The sequence below is a fragment of the Anabrus simplex genome, chromosome 1 (genome assembly GCF_040414725.1).
Source record: "Anabrus simplex isolate iqAnaSimp1 chromosome 1, ASM4041472v1, whole genome shotgun sequence".
NCBI classification, from domain to species: domain Eukaryota; kingdom Metazoa; phylum Arthropoda; class Insecta; order Orthoptera; family Tettigoniidae; genus Anabrus; species Anabrus simplex.
In genome coordinates this window covers 1,362,352,523-1,362,372,957 of record NC_090265.1, presented here as the reverse complement: position 1 = coordinate 1,362,372,957, position 20,435 = coordinate 1,362,352,523, and the positions used below count along the sequence as shown (strand labels likewise).

At 37.1% G+C, this 20,435-nt stretch overlaps 1 protein-coding gene across 1 annotated transcript in view; it reads left to right on the top strand.

Annotated features, from left to right (window-relative positions):
- The window catches only part of LOC136858346 (OTU domain-containing protein 7B), a gene marked incomplete at its 5' end in the record, with an annotated part of 300,853 nt that extends 282,540 nt beyond the window's left edge, over positions 1-18,313 (top strand). The window contains one exon of the mRNA XM_067137821.2: positions 15,953-18,313. Coding sequence (XP_066993922.2) covers positions 15,953-16,234 — 282 coding nt within the window. The remainder of the gene's footprint in view (positions 1-15,952) is intronic.
- Positions 18,314-20,435: the final 2,122 nt, after the last annotated feature.

Below are 20,435 nucleotides of genomic sequence, written 5' to 3'. Positions count from 1 at the left end.
TAATTATATTACAGTCTAAATGATGAAAATCATAATATAAAATCTAATGAATCGGATCAGTTAATGATGATAATAATAATAGTAATAAATGCAGAATGAAATCTGTAACCCTGTTGTATGGTTACAACCTCACAAGTAATAATAATAATAATAATAATAATAATAATAATAATAATAATAATAATAATAAATAATAATAATCACTCGAGCTTGATATTTGCATAATTTTTTACCCATGGGTTAAAGAACATTGTTTTCAAGTTATCTTAGTCTATTACAGTTGCGTCAATATGCCCTGTATAACTTGAAACAATTTCGACAGTCTATCACACTCGCTGGCTTTGCCTTGTTAAAAGATAATAATTTCATAATTGGTCTGTATTGAACTGACAATTACAATAAAATGAGGTATATTTTAGGTTCCATCTTTTCAATACTATACTGCTTTCTTAAGCAAATTACATCACAACATGTTTACATGTGGTACCGGTTTCCACACCATATCTGTGTCGTCATCAACTGATCGATCAAAAAGTGCAAGATATAAGTATCACAAGTCAATATATACACACATAACAAGAAAAATAGAAAGTGTTTTATTTAAAAATAAGTTTGTCCATGTCCATGTTTAAAACATTAAGCTGACATGTTAAAAATCTTAAAAAATAGTTGTGCTTATTTGTCTTGTGACAAGAATAAAAATTAATCACTAATGTGATATGAAGTGCAGTTTGAATACAGTTGACATTCAACAGCGGCTTTAAGATCTATGTTCAGGTGCTTCATGAGGTGGCAAGATGTACATGTGGAGGTCCTTTATGTTCTGGACCAAGTTTCTCAGTTCAGTGCGCAGCCGGAGTAACCTTGCTGAGCATGTTGGGCAGCTTGACGTGCAGAGAGGGATTGAACTTGGAGATGTGTCCATCAATATATGTGTTCCTCCACACAGAACACTGGCCACTGTCTTCTTGAAAAGATGTGGCAATCCAACTAACGAGCCCACTGCTACACTGGGCTGAAATGCGGGTAATTTCTCAATTGAAAAGGCCTGAAGAGCTTGAATGTTTTGAACATGTGCAATCAGTGAAATTAAATTATAGTTTCCTTCTGGGAATTGTTTAATATCAAAGCCAAAGGTAGGCATTTATACAAGTGGAGGTACATACTTCCCTTAGTGCACTGAAACAGCGTTGCCCTACATAGGAGGCGGTAATTTCAGGACTGAAAATGCCTAAAGAGTTTGAATGTTTTTAATCTTAATAATAATAATAATAATAATAATAATAATAATAATAATAATAATACCTGATGGTGAAACAAGTCAGGTCTTCAGTTGGTATAATTTTTTTAAAGTGATTTATCTCTTTGATTCTCAATCTGAGAATGGTAAGCCTATTTTTTCTCCTTAAAACATGTATCACCCCCCACCACCATGCCCCATTCTTGCTATTGCGCTTGAAAACTTTTTCCCTGAATTGCAACATATTGTAAATTACTCACCATATTAATGGTGGAATTTGAATACAATATATTTTAATATCTTACATTCATTGTATTTTATATAACAAGGGTATTAAACTGTATGCTACTGAGTCCTTTGGTGTAGTTATAATTTGCAATTTCATACTCCTTATACTCTACTCAAATTTCTTTTGTAATTTTATTGTTTGAGATTGTAAATGCCTAGGAACAACTGTGTCTAAAGGTGGGAAAAAAGCAAACATCTTGGTGGAATGATGAAGTGAGAGCTGCTTGTAAACGTAAAAAAAAAGGCTTATCAGAAATGGGGCAAGGAACAAGGGCCGATGCAGACAGAGACGTTGATGAAAGAAACAGAGCTAAACAAATAGTTGTTGAATCCAAAAGGAAGTTGTGGGAAGAGTTTGGTAATAACTTGGATAGGCTAGGTCAAACAGCAGAGAAACCTTTCTGGACAGTAATAAAGAATCTTAGGAATGGAGGGAAAAGAAAGAAATGAACAGTGTTTTGGGTGATTCAGGTGAACTCATAATAGATCCCAGGGAATCACTGGACAGGTGGAGGGAATATTTTGAAAATCTTCTCAGTGTAAAAGGAAATCTTCCTGGTGATGTCACGAATAACCAAGCTCATGGGGACAAGGAAAATTATGTTGGTGAAATTATGCTTGAGGAAGTGGAAAGGATGGTAAATAAATTCCATTGTCATAAAGAAGCAGGAATAGATTAGAGCTGAAATGATGAAGTACAAAGGGCACTAGGAAAGTTTTGCAATACGCAAAACCGGTTATCTGGACACCCCTGTTACAGTGAGGGATGAAGAGAGGGGTGAAAACCGGTCTAGAAGACAGCAAGGCACGACCTTCACACCAGTTGTTACCAAGCAGTGGGATTGAAAGCAAGTTACGATGTCATTGTGGTCTAAAGGTGAATATCGCGCAATTATGCGCTACAATTTTGCTTGTGGATTAACTGTTGACCAGTGCCTGGAGGAAATGACTCCTGTGCTGGGGAAAGACTGTCCACATCGGACAACAATTTTCCGCTGGTACAAAGAATTCCAGAGGGGAAATTTTGGGGTTGGAGACGATCCTTGTTCTGGGCGACCGTCTGAATCAGTGACTGAGGAAAACATTGAAGCTGTGAGGAAAATGTTGCAGCAACAGAGGCGGTTGACATATCGGCAGGTAGAAGAGACCCTCCACATCCCTGCACCAGCTATTCATTCAGTTCTATACGACCATCTCCATGTTAGAATGGTTTGTTCTCTTTGGGTGCCCCATTCACTTTCATAGGAACAAAGGGCATATTGAGTGAAATGGTGCCGAAAAATGCTAAAACAGTTTGAAAATGGGACTTCGTGTAACGTCAATAGCATTGTTACAAGTGACGAAACTTGGCTTTATTATTACGATGTTCCAACAAAATCCCAGAACAAGGTGTGTCTGTTTGAAGATGAGGGTACTCCTGCGACTGTGTGAAAGTCAAGGTCATTGAAGAAAAGCATGATTGCAGTATTCTTCACTGAATGGGGCATCCTGACTCGGGTTGCGCTACAAACACAAAGGTCAGTTACTGCGAAGTGGTACAGTGAGACTTGTCTGCCTCAGGTCATCCAGGCTCTCAAGCAGCTCCGTCCAAGGTCACGGCTCAACACTTGGCTCTTGCATCAAAACAATGCTCCAACACATCGTGCTAATGTAACAATAGATGTTCTTGCCAGATCAGGATTGGCTGTGCTTGATCGCCCTCCATACAGTCCTGATCTTGCCCCATGTGACTTCGCACTCTTCCCAGAAGTGAAGATGAAGCTGAAAGGTTGGCGTTTTGCATCCGACGAGGAGCTTCTGGCAGCATGAGATCAAGAGTGTGAAAATGTAACAGAAGAAGAGTTGCAAAGTTGGTTCAGTGACTGGTTTCGACGTATGGAGAAGTGTATTGAGTGTAGTGGCAATTATTTTGAAAAAGTCTAAAGCATTCACTCACATTGCAAAACTTTCCTATTGCCCTTTGTATAGTGCGAAGGCAGGGATGAAATGGGTTCATAGGATCAGATTTTCATGCACCAGGTAATTGAAAAATGTTTCGAGGGGAATACACAGTTGTGTTTATGTTTTGTAGATCTAGAGAAAGCATATGACAGGGTACCGAGGGAAAAGATATTTGCCATACTGGGGGACTATGGAATTTAGGGTAGATTGTTAAAATCAATAAAAGGCGTTTATGTTGACAATGGGCTGCAGTGAGAATTGATGGTAGAATGAGTTCTTGGTTCAGGGTACTTTCAGGGTTTAGACAAGGCTGTAATCTTTCACTTTTGTTCTTCATAGTTTACATGGATTATCTGCTGAAAGTTGTAAAGTGGCAGGGAGGGATTTGGTTACGTGGAAATATAGTAGGCAGTCTGGCCTATGTTGACGACTTGGTCTTAATGGCAGATTGTGTCGAAACTCTTGGAACTTGAAAATAGGGGCAATGAGTATGGTATGAAAATTAACCTTTTGAAGACTAAATGTCAATAGGTAAGAAATGCAACAGAATTGAATGTCAGATTGGTGATACAAAGCTGGAAGAGGTAGATAATTTTAAGTATTTAGGTTGTGTGTTTTCCCAGGATGGTAATATAGTGAAAGAGATTAAATCAAGGTGTAGCAAAGCAAGTAACGGACATGAAAGTAGCGAGAATGATTGGTGGTACCAACAGGTGGGAACAATGGTAGGAGGGCAGTCGGAATGAGGAGATAAGAGGTTACATTAGGAATGAACTCGATGGATGAAGCTGTACGCATAAACCGGTTTCGGTAGTGAGGTTGTGCGGTGAATGGAAGAGGATAAGTTACCGAGGAGAATAATGGACTCTGTTATGGAGGGTAAGAGAAGCAGAGGGAGACCAAGACGACGATGGTTAGACTCAGTTTCTAATGATTTAAAGATAAAGAGGTATAGAACTAAATGAGGCCACAGCACTTGTTGCAAATACAAGATTATGGCGACCTTTAGTAAATTCACAGAGGCTTGCAGACTGAACGCTGAAAGGCATAACGGTCCATAGTGATAATGTATGTTTGTAAATTAATTCTTATTGCAAGTCTTGATTTACTAACAAGAGCAAGGTCAGTCTAGGGAGGTCAAGACACGAATGTTACTTATGGAGCCACCATATTGAGTATTTGAGTGAGCGTAACCAAAGCTAACTGTATTCAAATTCAGAGGATTTAGGTACCAAACATTGAAATAAAAACAAACGAAAAACTATTTTTCATGTAGCATTTAACTGGGCATCTATTGTCCATGTATATATATATAACTGTATAACTTGTATATTGCTTGAATACATTCACAGCTATTTGAAAGGAAGATAATTAATAGAACCAAGAAGTCATTTTTTGAGAAGCAAGAATCAGTAGAAGTGCCCATGTATACTCTTTTACTTCTATACAACTTGGTCTCACTGCTTCTTATTAATATTGTCTATCAAAATATGTAACCTTATGGAAAGAAACATAGAAATCTGTATGGTACCCCTGTTATATTCTGAATACATGAAATATTGAACTTAAAGTACTTAAAGACAGTTGTAGTAAATTACCTTCAGCATTTCCTTTATTAAGAAAGTAGTTAACAACACTGCGTCTCAAAAACGTTACTTCAGCATGCTGACAAAAATCGAATGTCTCTTGAGTTGAGTGCATTAAATTATGTTTGCTAACTGTTGTTACCATTCATGTGGTAAATTCTTTGGGTTATTAGGCAAAAATTATTTCAACAGGGAATACAACTGTGCAACCATCTGCTATTAGTACTAGAGGGGAAAAAATGAAGGGATATGACCCTTCGAGAAATGAAGGTATAGCCAAAGAAAGATGAAGGCCACGAAGTTTGTGAAAATGAAGGACTCCCTAGGCTTTCGACTGCTCTAATACCCACAGCAATTATAATAAGAGGTTAACGTCATTCAATACGGAACAACCATGAGGATAATGACCTGTAATGCTCTAATACCGTCGAGGTCGGAAAAGAACAGGAGTTGACCAAGGGCAGTAGGATAAGATAGCAAAAGTGAGGAGCCAAGCCAGTAAATGGAAGCAATGCCAGGACTCGGCTAAAGGCCCCGTAGTCGCAACCCACACTCCCAAGTTAAGAGTCCCTGGGTCCCCTTTTAGTCAAATCTTATGACAAGCAGGGGAGTAGTAGTAGTAGTAGTAGTAGTAGTAGTAGTAGTAGTAGTAGTAGTACTCACATCCTGTTTATAAATATATGTTCAATTTGTCTGGTGTGCCAACCTCATTGGTGTAGTTGGTTAGTTTTTGTGCTTTTCCCTCTTTTCCATGATTGATTTCATCCCAGCAGAGATTGATTTGATTTGGTTACTACTACTACTACTACTACTACTACTACTACTACTACTACTTAGTAGTAGTAGTTAAATTCTGTTCTCTTCTTAATCTCCTCATGAGGTTGAGTGGACTGTTTCAACTCTCATTCTAGTAATTAAATCCTCCTTGGCAGAGTGAGAAAGGAATTGAACCTGAGCAAACCCTGCAGTTAACTGTTATGTTAACCTCTAAATCAGAGCTTTTCACCCAGTGGTATGTATACCACCAAGATGTTGTCGGGTGGTACACAACATGGTGTCTGGGTAAAATCTGAAAATTATACTAGAAGGGGTTTTTTTGGAATAAATAACTGTTGCATGATGTGTAATATCTAATAGAAAATTCTCTGTCAGTCTTCCACTTATTGGCAATTGAGCAGACTATGACCTTTTGCTCTACTCCTTGTCTTGACCTCCTTGGAACAATTATACTCCTATCTTATTGTAGCCGTCCAAATCACGGGTAGCGATTGTGTCACTGCTTTTTCTTGTTTCTCAGTGCAATAATTGAGTTTGAATTTCAAGGTTGTCTGTTACAATCACTAGATGACATAGCTAATGGATTTGCAGACTACTTTGTATTTCAAAACTATATACTCTCAAGAAAGGGCTAAATATAATTTGGAATTTAGGAATGATGATCAATTAAACGAAATAGGTGTACATAATATACAGCATATAGCTATAAAAGAAGTCCTTAAAGCAATTGACCACCTAAAACCGAAGAAATCAGTAGGACCTGATGATATTCCCCCATATATTTTGAAAGGTTGTAGAGAACTGTTAGTATATCCTTTAACCGTTCTCTTCAACCTAATTGTAAAAACAGAGACATTCCCTGACTTGTGGAAACATACCAAGGTTACTCCTGTATATAAAACTGGAGATATAAAATTGTTCAGTAATTATAGACCTGTTACTATTGTTTGTGCTCCAGCCAAAATTTTTGAAATTATATTGTACAGACAAATTTATGATCATGTTAGAAATAGTATCTCACCAAGACAACATTGATTCATGGCGAGAAGATCCACGGAAACAAATCTTTGCAAGTTTACTGAATATGTATCCGCTGGTTCAGATGAATATGCTCAGGTTGATGTAATTTACACAGATTTTCAAAAAGCTTTTGACAAGGTTAATCATGATTGCTTAATAAATACGTAAATTTTCTTCCTTTGGATTTTCTACTACATTACAAAACTTACTGGTATCGTATTTAAAGGATAGAACTCAGGTTGTAAGTTACAAAGGTCATATATCTTCCAAATTTGATGTGAATTCTGGAGTTCCTCAAGGTTCTAAGTTGGGGCCTTTGCTATTTCTAATCTTTGGTAATGACATACCAGAAACTATAACATCATCTGAAATTCTTATTTTTGCTGATGATATTAAAATATACAAATCTATTAAAACAGTATCTGATTGTCAACAACTTTAAAACGATTTAGATTCTCTTGTAGACTGGAATAAACAGAATAAGTTAAATTTTAATATAGGTAAAAGTGTAGCCATGATATTTATTCAGAAGAAACAGAAGATTAAATATAACTATGCAGTGGATACTGACATATTAACTTGTGTCAAGACGAAATTGGATTTAGGATTAACATTCAATGAAGATTTAAGATTTAACGACCATATTCAAAATATTACGAATAAAGCTCTTAAAATGTTGGGCATCATTATACGGAATTAATTATTATTTCGTCCAAAGACACTATTAACCTTTAAAGTATGAAGGCTTTCACGGCCGGTGTCAATATAACAAAAGTCTTCCGGGCTATTATGCCATGGTCCACTCCTCTCATTTCGTCTACCGCAGTGGACCACGGCATAATAGCCCGGAAGATTTTATTATACTATTAACCTTGTTTAACTCATTTGTAATATCCAGGCTTGAGTATGGCTCAATTATTTGGAACCCAATGACCACAAAATATATAAATCTTGTCGAGAGTGCTCAAAACAAGTTTTTAAAATTCATGACATAAAATCACAGGAAATTACCCAACCTTCATAAATTATTCAGGTATACTGAAGGAACATGGTGTGAATAGCATGCACTACAGACGAAGTTGAAAAGATTTGACTTTCCTGTATAAAATAATTAATTCTGTAATTGATGACTCAAACATATTGAAGTCAATAACATTTTATGTGCCACATAAACTAATTTGTCTTAGAAATATATTCTTTCTATCAGTGGCTAAGACTGAAATGCATAACAATTCCCCAATTAACAGAGCAATGAGACTCTTATAATAATATTCATCCCTATATTGATATTTTTAGTATGACCGAAGCTACATTCCTTTCGACATGTAAAAAAAGGAAATTAAAGTTAATATAATTAATATTACATTACGGTACTAATACATTCTAATTAAAGTTAGTATAATATTTAAAACAATTATTTTAACAGAATTTCCACTTGGAATGTAATACATTTAAAAACATGGTGTACAACATTTATATTAGTTTTCCTTTTTTTTTTTTTTCAAAATTTCTTCATAATCTATTAAATTATATTTGGTAATGTGACTTGTGTGTCAGAGGAATTAAGTTTTAAGATTGCTCTAGCTATATTGTTTTTGTTTTAATTTGTATTTTTAACGTCTAAGTAACAGTTAATATAAGAGAATTTATTGGACTCCAACCTGTTCAATACATTACAGGATGTTAACATTTTTTTTAAACGATGTTTAACTAAAAATGTTAACATCCTGTAATGTATTGAATAGGTTGGAGTCCAATAAATTCTCTTATATTATTATTGAGATTCTTTCAATACGGAAAATAAAATGATTTTCATTACTTGTAATAAGTAACAGTTGTCGTGAACATTGTAATTGGGACTCATGACCTGTTATGTTCACAATAAATAAATAAATAAATAAATAAATAAATAAATAAATAAATAAATAAATAAATAAATAAATAAATAAATAAATAAATTTGTGTTGTGGAATAGAGGGGTAGCATTCAGTCTGCGAGCCTCTGTGAATTTACTAACTGCTGCCACAATTCTCTATTTTTAACTAGTTCTGTGGCCTCATTTAGTTTTACAAATCATTAGGAAGTGAGTCTAACCATTTATCTTTAAATCATTAGAAACTGAGTCTAACCATTGAGTTATTATTCTCCTAGGTATACTATCCTCCTCCATTCACCTCACAAGACCCCACCATCAAAGCTCGTTAATGCATAAAGCTTCATCAGTCGAGTTCATTCCTGACTTAGCCTTTATCCCCTCATTCGGAGCACCCTCCTTCCATTGTTCCTACCTGTTTGTACCATCAGTCGTTCTTGCAACTTTTATGTCTGTTACTTCTAACTTATGAATAAGATATCCCGAGTCCACTCAGCCTTCACTCCCCCATAAAGCAAAGTTGCTCTGAAAACAGACCAATGTAAAAGTAGTTTTGTCTGGGAGATAACTTCCTTCTTACAGAATACTGTGCTTTGCAACTTTGAGCTTACTACATTAGCTTTGCTGCACCTTGATTCAATATCACTTACTATACTACCATTCTGGGAGAACACATATCCTAAATACTTGAAATTATCTACCTGTCTCAGCTTTGTATCCCCAATCTGACATTCATTTCTCTTGGATTTCTTAGCTACTGATACTAGTTTAGTCTTAGTAAAGCTACTTTTCATACCATAATCATTGCACCTATTTTCAAGTTCCAAGATATTAGACTGGAGGCTTTTGACACAATTTGCCATGAAGACCAAGTCGTCAACATAGGCCGAACTTCTTACTACATATACACCTAACTGAATCCTTCGCAGATGGTCCGTGTAAACTATGATCATCAAAGCTGAACAAGTACAGCCTTGTCTAACCCTGTAGGTACCTTGAACAAAGAACTCATTCTACCATCAATTCTTACTGCAACCCAATTTTCAACATAAATGCCTTTGATTGATTCTAGTAATCTACCCTTAGTCCCATAGCCCCCAGTACGGCAAATATCTTTTCCCTCAGTACTCTATCATATGCCCTCTCTAGATCTACGAAACAAAAACAAAATTGCCTATTCCTCTTATAGCATTTTACACTTACGTTGCACATACTGAAAATCTGATCCTGACAGCCCCTCTGTGGTGTTCATTCAACTTACTCTCAACCACTGATCAACAAGATACCCTGATAGTTGTTTCTATCCTTCATGTTCCCTTGCTTATAGATAGGTGCAATTACTGCTTTTGTCCAATCAGAATGTACCTTACTACCACTCCAAGCTAATATTATTACTCTGAGAATCCATTTCATCCCTGCCTTCCCACTATATTTCACCATTTCAGGTCTAAAAATGTCACCAGGAAGATTACCTTTTACGATGAGAAGATTTTCGAAATATACCTTCCAACTGTCCAGTGATTCTCTGGGATCTCTTATGAGTTCACCGGATTTACCCAAAACACTATTCATTTCCTTTCTCCCTCCCTTTCTAAAATTCTTTTTTTTTTTTTGCTAGGGGCTTTACGTCGCGCCAACACAGATAGGTCTTATGGTGACAATGGGATAGGAAAGGCCTAGGAGTTGGAAGGAAGCGGCCGTGTCCTTAATTAAGGTACAGCCCCAGCATTTGCCTGGTGTGAAAATGGGAAACCACGGAAAACCATTTTCAGGGCTGCCGATAGTGGGATTCGAACCTACTATCTCCCGGATGCAAGCTCACAGCCGCGCGCCTCTACGCGCACGGCCAACTCGCCCGGTCTAAAATTCTTTATTACTGTCCAGAATGGTTTCCGTGCTGCTTGACCTAGCCTTTCCAGGTTATTACCAGAATCTTCCCAAGACTTCTTCTTGGATTCAACAACTATTTGTTTTGCTCTGTTTGTGTCATCTACGTACCCTCGCATGTCAATTGGGAGTGGGACTCTGTTACTCCCATATGTCTGAGGCTTGCTTGAAATGTCTGAGTATGCTTGGTGAAAATTCTTTGAAGCAGGATGCTACCCTTATTTACACATGGTCCCAGTGAGGATCTCTCCTGTAACAGGTTAGGGACCACGGTGGATTGTATAGTCCTAGCCGCCAGGACAAAGAGGGCCATGACTCAGCATATGTCCCACAGTAACCCACACCATGAACCATGATTCAGTCTTTAAAAATTTGTTTTACCTAATAAGGTACTTAAATAATTGGAACAGGAAAGGGTTCTCCAGGAAAGAAAGGGTTGGGAAATACTGCTCCAAATCACAACACCTTTTACTCTTAGTACATAATCCACTACCAAGTCCATTAATAAATTTAGTGTATGAAATTACTCGTATATTGGTTTTGACTTATTGGGTAACGCACAGACATGGTTTCTCCATAAGGGCTGCAGCCCCTCTCAGTGCTTGGCGAAGGCGAACAAAAATATAATTGCATATCCGAAATCTTTACTTCCTTTGAAGTATTTAAACTAGTGTAACTCATTCTAAATCTGTCACGGCTGGAGAGGCTGAGTGCAGTGGCACTCCAAAGAGTATGTGACACGCTGTCACTAGCAAGCAGCAAGGCTGGATTCCCACTATTTGGGCTGTGCCCTACCCGCATGCTGCACAGTTCACTCTGTGCACGGAGGAAGTGGAAAGGGAGTCGGGCACGTCAGCAAACCAGCCGGACTGCAGCCTGACCAGCTCCCAGCCATTCTCAAAGAGCAAGTAGTGTGTCGTGTTTGTTGGGCCTTCTAACAATCGGTGTACACTGTGCATTTACCAGTTTCAATGCCTCAAAGAGTCGGTTATTTGTATTTAAAATTTTATGAATAGACATGGAAAAGGATGGTGTTAGGTATTTACAAGGCATTTCATTTTCACAGTTAACGCTTGCTGAGAAGAATGAGATAAAGAATGGCAATCGTCTTACACCTGATTTATCTACGTGTCAACCATCATCAAGTAGACAATAAACTTACATGAGAAAGTTTAATTCTTCAGTGTATAACAAATGGAAGTGATTAACTGGTTGCGACGAGAGAAATGCTCTGATTTGCGTTCCGTGTTTGTTGTTTGGAGGTGATGTAACTTGGACAAAAACCGGAATAGTGGATTTGAAGCATTTAGGTGAAAAAGCTAGAAAACATGAACTATCAGCTAAACACCTCAAGAATGAGATTGACTTAGCTGTGCTAGGAACAGTGAATATTACTTCACAACTAAGTAAGGCCTACAGACAAAAAACAAACAAATATAATGAGAAAGTGCGTAAAAACCAAGAAATACTCTCAAAAATAATTGATTGTATAAAATTCTGTGGTAAATTTGAACTTCCACTATGAGGCCATGATGAGAGTGAGCATTCATCAAATCCTGGCATTTTCTGAGGATTATTAGAATTTGCTGGGATGTTAGATGATATTCTCAGATCCCATTTATTGAAGTCCGCTGTCTTTAGGGGAACATCCAAGGTTATCCAGAATGTGCTTCTAGAATATATTCTTGGTGTGTGTAAAGAAGAAATGTGAAGTGAAATTAAATGAATACAATTTTTAAAGATGATAAGACGGATGTTTCTGAACTTACTCAACAGGTTATTGTTTTCTGGTTCGAAGTAGGTGGTGGCTGTGTACAAGATATTCTGGGGATTCCTTAATGCTGAAGCTCAGAATGCAGAAGGACTTGCTCAGTGTATTTTAGAGCAGTTAGAGATTGTTTTGAATGGCAAAACTGATTAACCTATCGCACAAACATACGACGTGGCGGCGGTAATGAATGGTGATAAAGGTGGTGTACAGACAATCATTAAAAAGTCCTATCAACAGCACATTTTGTGCATTGCCATGCACATCATTAAATTTAATTATGGAGAAAGCCGCATCACAGAATCAACAAGCCCGAATTTTCTTCAGCAGTCTAGCCGCAATACCAGCGTGTTTTTCTAAATTGCCTTTACGGTTAGCCGTGTTGAGTCTAACTCAAGCAAGCAACGGAAGTAGACATGCTTGAGTGGAGTATGCAGAGTAATGGTTGGAGTGGAACAATACCAGGCCACAATAGGGAGGTGGCAATGGCGAATGAAGATGAAAACAACTGAGAAAAGGGAGTATAAGAGTGGTTCATGGAAGATGGGAGAGATGGTGTTGGTGGCAGTGGTGGTAACAACACTGCTAGTTATTAGGGGCATGGAATTAAACCCTGGCCCGAATGCTAGTGGCTCCATGAGCTGGAACGATATGGAGACTATTAGAGGGATAGTGGGAGAGGTAGTGAAGGAAGTCTGTCCATATAGATCAATTAAAAAAAGAGTGTTATTGATTTAGTAATGAGTTCAGAAGACATGTTAGAGAAAATCAAAAAGATGGAGGTAGGCGTCTGGGCGGAATCCCATCATGCACCAGTATGGGTGATGATAGAAAGACGTGAGAGAAAAATCGAAGGTGGGAAGGAAAGGAGATACATTGAGAGGACAAGAGTTATACTAAATACAGATGGACGGTTAGCCTTGTTGGACTGTATAACTAAAAGGATCCCTCGCGGTTGTAATACCATGTAAAATTTTAACAGCCAACTCGTTAACACAGTCTGCGAAAATAAAGAATCTCTTCAAGAGTGTTTCCAGGAACTTCAAAATAACAGGAATCAAGCAACTGTACCAGCAGCCATAGGGCATTTATGCATGATAAATGATCATGACTTCAATTTCTGGCTTACATTTCTTCAACCCCATCATGCCTCATGCTGACATATCGTAGGCCTATAGCCAGCTACAACATTAACCATTTATAAGGCAATGAATGAATTTCTCCAGGCTATCAATATAGAGGAAAACAAAGCCCCTTTATTAGTCAAACAACCTGAAGAAAGCCTTCCTCCAGCGAGTTAAAGGAAATGAAACAATGAGGACATAGTCGTAAAAAGAGGTGTGCGACACTACATGTCGGGCAAAAGGAAGATTTGCTTACACTAAGCATTTGTCTGCTGTGAAGTTGTTCAGTGCATCTCGATAACACTATTGAAGCCTACTCATTCTCATGTAAAGAGCGACTGGCCACGAACCTGCTACGCTGGTGTAGCAAGGAGAGAGGTGATACTCCCACGTGGCGCGTCCCAAGTGGCAGATAGAGGGGTCCTAACCGGCTTGCCGGCGGTCTTGAGGGAAATAAAATACCTCTCGCGGACCAAACACACTACCCCCTGCGGGTGGGGGACGCACATGTAGAATACGCCCGCTGTATCCCCTGCCTGGTAAGAGGCGACTACAAGGGGCGACCAAGGGATGATTGAATTAGAACCATGAAACTACTCTTGATTCGTACCATCATGCGGGGAACACCATGGGTTGCATGTACTTGCGAGTAGTATCACTAAATTGGTACGAAATAGGTTTGTGATTAGTTGCAGTAAAAAGCCTGGCCTGGTGGATTCCAGTACCCATGCGTCGTACCCATGTGAGCAACACCGCGGGTCTGGGCGTAGACTGTGAGTTGTACCGCTATATGAGCTGCACCGTGGGTCAGCGTTGCCTGTGATTAGTACCCACTATGTGAGGAACACCACGGGAATACCGGCACCCATGACTAGTACACCTAGGTGAGGAATCTTACCGGTTTGCGTTGGCTATGAGTGGCGCCATTGTGTGCGAAACACCATAGGTCTGCGTTCCCTGTACGAATTGCAATACTTGTGAGTAGTACCATCTTGTGTGGACCAACGTGAGTCTTCGCTACTTTTGATCAGTACCCCAAAATGACAAATACCATGCTTCTACTTTACTCGCGACATGTACCATTCTGTGGGGCCTTAGATGTGAATTTAGCACCCCTTCCAACATCAAGCATCATTGTGCTTTATAAATGGTCCCTTGGTCAGTAATACTCTAATTAACTACCTTCTTTTTGAGTCTGATCCACTGTTTTTGTTTGTTTGTTTGTTTGTTTGTTTTTGTTTTTTGTAGGGTTCATGTCCATTCATTCATTCTTCATGACATTTTTTATTTTATTTTGGACAGTGGATGAATTTGGATTTTTTTTTTTTGTTATTTCATTTCGTACCATTAGGGGCCGATGACCTCGATGTTAGGCCCCTTTAAACAACAAGCAGCATCATCATCATCATCATCATCATCAAGAGCGACTGGTGACCGAACTGACTGTTTTATATCAAAGACAGGAGTTCCGAAGTCTCTCTGGATTTACGAAGATGTATGAGACAATGTTGAGTACTGGAGTTAGTAAATGCTGCACAGAAGTATAATATTAACCACACCAATGACAACGATTTAACCTGAAAGGTGCTTCTCTACTTTAAAACGAGTGAAAACGTTTTTAAGGAGTACAATGTCAGAAGAACGACTTTCAGCATTGGCAATGATTAGTGTAGAAAAGAATCTGATGGACATTATTATCAATTTCAACAACATGGTGATTGACAAATTAACTTGTCGTAAAGAAAGGAAAATGTATTTTTGTGTATAAGTAAATGAAAATGAAAACCTACAACCTGTTTTCCAGTCTTTGACCGGGTCAGGGATGTAATGAATGAATCAGATATAGGCTGTTATTACGATGGGGTCGCCACTCCCAAAGTGCTTTATGTTAATGAGTGATAGATGCTATGAAATGAGAATGGAGAGTGTTGCTGGAATGAAAGATGACAGGGAAAACCGGAGTACCCAGAGAAAAACCTGTCCCGCCTCCGCTTTGTCCAGCACATATGTTACATGGAGTGACCGGGATTTGAACCACGGAACCCAGCGGTGAGAGGCCAACGCGCTGCCGTCTGAGCCACGGAGGCTCCTGTATAAGTAAATATGAAAGTGAAAAAAGAAACAGCTTTTTTAGATTAAGTGTGTATTATTTCTGTGCATTAAATAATAGTACAATTTATTGCAGACTTGAAAACTAGAAATTGGTAGTGTTCGATTCATCAAAAGTTTAATAAATAGTAAGGATAATTTAAGTGTGTTCTTCAGAGTAATCATATAGCAAAGTTAGCTGCAGCCGTACTGAAAGAGAAATCCACAAGCCGCCACTGGTAACATATCTTTAAATTCTTGGAATATCTAGAAAAATATATAAGTAAGAACATATTGTACCCAATTTGGAATAAAAAACTACTTGATTAATTAATAAATTACATATATTTTGCTTCACAGTTTACCATCCAGTCTGCAGATTCAATTCAGCGATGTTCTGCTAATCCTGTGGCAGCTCGTAACATTGCAGTGACCTCTTTGAGTCCTCTGCCCGGCAATGAACTGCCCAATGTAGAACGAGTAAATGCTGATTCTCATGTACCTTCTGCAGCTAAACCTTGTCGGACTAGTACTTGTAAGTTTTATGGAAATTCAGAGTGTGAGAATTATTGCTCCAAGTGTTACAAAGATTTAATGCAGATTGGTGTAAAAAGTTTACAAGTACAGGAGGTTAAGAGGTAGTAAATTATTAAGTTTTTCATAGCGTAGTTCAGTTTTTATGGCTGTTTGCCAAAATTTCCCTAGTCCACTTGATGTACTTGCTTTCAAAACTTCAGCTATGAAATTCTTTCTTATCTTACGTGATATTGTCAGTAGTGAAATTATATCAATAATGATTTTGATGACCAATGTTATTGTGCTAAAAACCAATTATTTTAATTTACTAGTCAGTTACTGTTAAGATGTATTGTTTCACTCATGGCCATGAGGACGTAAAACAAATAATGAAAGCATTGTTGAGTAGTGTGTATAAATATTATTCTTCTGGAAATTATGAAATATTGTCTTAATTTTCTTTTCATCTAGATTTTTTTTTTGCCATATTAGGCCTATCAAAATATTGGCTTTATGTTAGTTTCTCATATTTAAATACTAATTTATATGGTAACTGAAGTGGTCAGTTATGTTGGGAATTGAGTGTTTGATAATGGAATTTAGTCTTCCTTTGTGGTGAAGGAAGTAGCTAGTTTATTTTTAAGAATTTATGTTTAGAAGTTTCTGACGTTGTTACTGACATTTATAGCTTTATATGTACATATATTTTGTCATATAGTGTTTCTAACATTTTTGTAATATTTAGATTGATTCTTTCACGGCCCTTAATTGTAGTCATGACAGTAAGCCCAAAAGCTTATTATCAGTCTATACATTTTTTGAGATGAATCTAAAGTTGGATTGCTAGTCGTTGAATGTATCAGAAAAAATGGTGCTCAAAACATCCCTCCATGACATATGGAAATTCAGAAAGAGTCATTTTATGAGGTACTCGAAAGAAGTGAAGTGGAATCTCAATTGATCATGATGAATAATACTACTTATTGTTATTTAGAATTAAAGATCCCTAAGATATTTTCTTTACAAATTAGATTAGTGCAATGTGAATCAAATATTCTTTCCATATTATTTGTCCAGAAATCTCGGCTCCATCATGCACTAATACCCTTCCAGTTACTTGAGGGTATATGTCTAAGCCATTAGAATTCATTAACCAGGAGTTTATGCCAATTGTTGGAATTTCCAAACATACTTAACCTGCACCCTATATATTTCCATGTTTGTCTACTGTTGAATTTTACCTGTGAATACCTGGAGGAAGGGAAAAAATATTTTCTAACAGCAATTGAGAGTTAATATCACTATTTCAGAATGCCTTTCAGAGAAGCAAAAATGCCATTTGTTGAAACATAATATTGCACATCGTTTATGGATACATGAAGTGTATGCATGATACCGTATAATACCCTGTTATGTTTTAACATTATGAAAGAATTTAATACTTTTCAAATGTCTTCTTTATACATCCTTCAGTTGCAACATTTGTGTAGGCTTTGTATAATAATTCCTAGCATGTCCACTGACATAGATGCATTGATCTGCAATGCTATAAAAATGAACAAAACTGAGTACCCCCTTATCAATGCAGTTCTCTGTCATTAAACATGATAATTTTCCAAGAGACACATTCATATAACTTGCATGTTAACTACAGTTTTCTACTGATGTTATCAGAAAGAATTTGTCTTTCTTACCATTTGTTGCAAATCACTAGCATTTTACATAGATATATTATACACTTTAGTTCAGATTTATTTTGGAAATATTATAGCTACATTAATATCAACCATGATAGAATAATGATGTTAACATAAAGTTCAAATTTGAATTATGCTATTTATCAAGGATTATTCTAGACAACTGTTTGTTCATCATACTACATATTTCAAAATTACCTCTTAGCACACAAGCTCCTAACCATCCTAATCAGCTAATTAATTCCTTTTCAGTTCCTAACCACTGTACTTGGTACTCTTTTTGTGTTAATGGAACTGAAGCTAAAAGTTTCATTAATTGACTTTCTTAGTTCACTGCACTCTGCTAGTTTTATTTTATTTACTCATTATATGAAATATCTACATTAATACTAACTTTATAATAAAACAATAAAATGGAAAATATTGAACCAGAAGAAAGAAAAAGAATCTAGATGATGTTTTCCCAGAATTGGGCAAGTTTGATTGCTTTGTTCGTAACCTGAAGTAACTATTCCTCGCTGCATGACTTAGGACAGCATGGGCTACTCACATCAATCAGTCAATCAATATCAATCAGTCAATACTGATCTGCATTTAGGACAGTCGCCCAGGTGGCAGATTCCCTATCTGTTGTTTTCCTAGCCTTTTCTTAAATGATTTCAAAGAAATTGGAAATTTATTGAACATCTCCCTTGGTAAGTTATTCCAGTCCTTAACTCCCCTTCCTAAAAATGAATATTTGCCCCAATTTGTCCTCGTGAATTCCAACTTTATCTTCATATTGTGATCTTTCCTACTTTTAAAGACGCCACTCAAACTTATTCGTTAACTAATGTCATTCCACGCCATCTCTCTGCTGACAGCTTGGAACATACCACTTACAAGTAACTAATCTCATTTTGTTCCGTATTGAAGATACTATAAGTAAACTCTTTCAAGATTAAAATTATTGGTCCACCTTTTCAATACAAATTATATTTTTAGTGATTAAATTCTACATGAATTAATGAATTTAATCACTAAAAATATCATTTGTATTGAAAAGGTGGACCAATAATTTTAATCTTAAAATTGTGTACATACCACTTAGTCGAGCAGCTCGTCTTCTTTCTCCCAATTCTTCCCAGTCCAAACTTTGCAACATTTTTGTAACGCTACTCTTTTGTTGGAAATCACCCAGAACAAATCGAGCTGCTTTTCTTTGGATTTTTTCCAGTTCATGAATAAGGTAATCCTGGTGAGCGTCCCATACACTGGAACCATACTCTATGTGGGGTATTACCAGAGATAGATGTTTCAAGATCTGATCCTTTCCACAGTTACACCATGGCAGTTCTTTTGAATATTCCTATTTTATGAGATTACCTTCAGTTCTGTCAACACCTGTTCTCAGCCTGAGGCAGTTTCTAAAAAGTAACTATGATCGGTAGAAAAGGGTAAATAAAAATGTAAACAGACTCTGGGATGGGTTTAAAGAAATTGTTGAGGAATAATGCGAAAGCAGGTTTGTACCTTTAAGGGTGGTAAGGAATGGTAAAGACCCACCTTATTATAATAGAGAAATAAAGAGACTAAGAAGGAGGTGCAGACTGGAAAGAAATGGAGTTAGAAATGGCTGTGGAAGTAAGCAGAAATTGAAGGAACTTACTAGAAAATTGAATCTAGCAAAGAAGGCAGCTAAGGATAACATGATGGCAAGCATAATTGGCAGTCATACAAATTTTAGTGAAAAATGGAAGGGTATGCATAGGTATTTTAAGGCAGAAACAGGTTCCAAGAAGGACATTCCAGGAATAACTAATGAACAAGGGGAGTGTGTTTGTGAGGATCTTCAAAAGGCAGAAGTATTCAGTCAGCAGTATGTAAAGATTGTTGGTTACAAGGATAATGTCGAGATAGAGGAGGAGACTAAGGCCAAAGAAGTAATAAAATTTACATATGTTAAAAATGACATTTACAATAAGATACAAAAGTTGAAAACTAGAAAAGCGGCTGGAATTGATCAGATTTCTGGAGATATACTAAAGACAATGGGTTGGGATATAGTACCATATCTGAAGTACTTATTTGATTATTGTTTGGTCTGAGGAACTATACCAGATGAATGGAGAGTTGCTATAGTAGCCCCTGTGTATAAAGGAAAGGGTGATAGACATAAAGCTGAAAATTACAGGCCAGTAAGTTTGACATGCATTGTATGTAAGCTTTGGGAAGGCATTCTTTCTGATTATATTAGTCATGTTTGTGAAATTAATAACTGGTTCAATAGAAGGCAATTTGGTTTTAGGAAAGGTTATTCCACTGAAGCTCAACTTGTAGGATTTCAGCAAGATATAGCAGATATCTTGGATTCTGGAGGTCAAATGGACTGTATCGCGATTGACCTGTCTAAAGCATTTGATAGGGTGGATCATGGGGGACTACTGGCAAAAATGAGTGCAATTGGACTAGACAAAAGAGTGACTGAATGGGTTGCTATATTTCTAGAAAATAGATCTCAGAGAATTAGAGTAGGTGAAGCTTTATCTGACCCTGTAATAATTAAGAGGGGAATTCCTCAAGGCAGTATTATCACACCTTTATGTTTTCTTATATATATAAATGATATGAGTAAAGGAGTGAAATCGGAG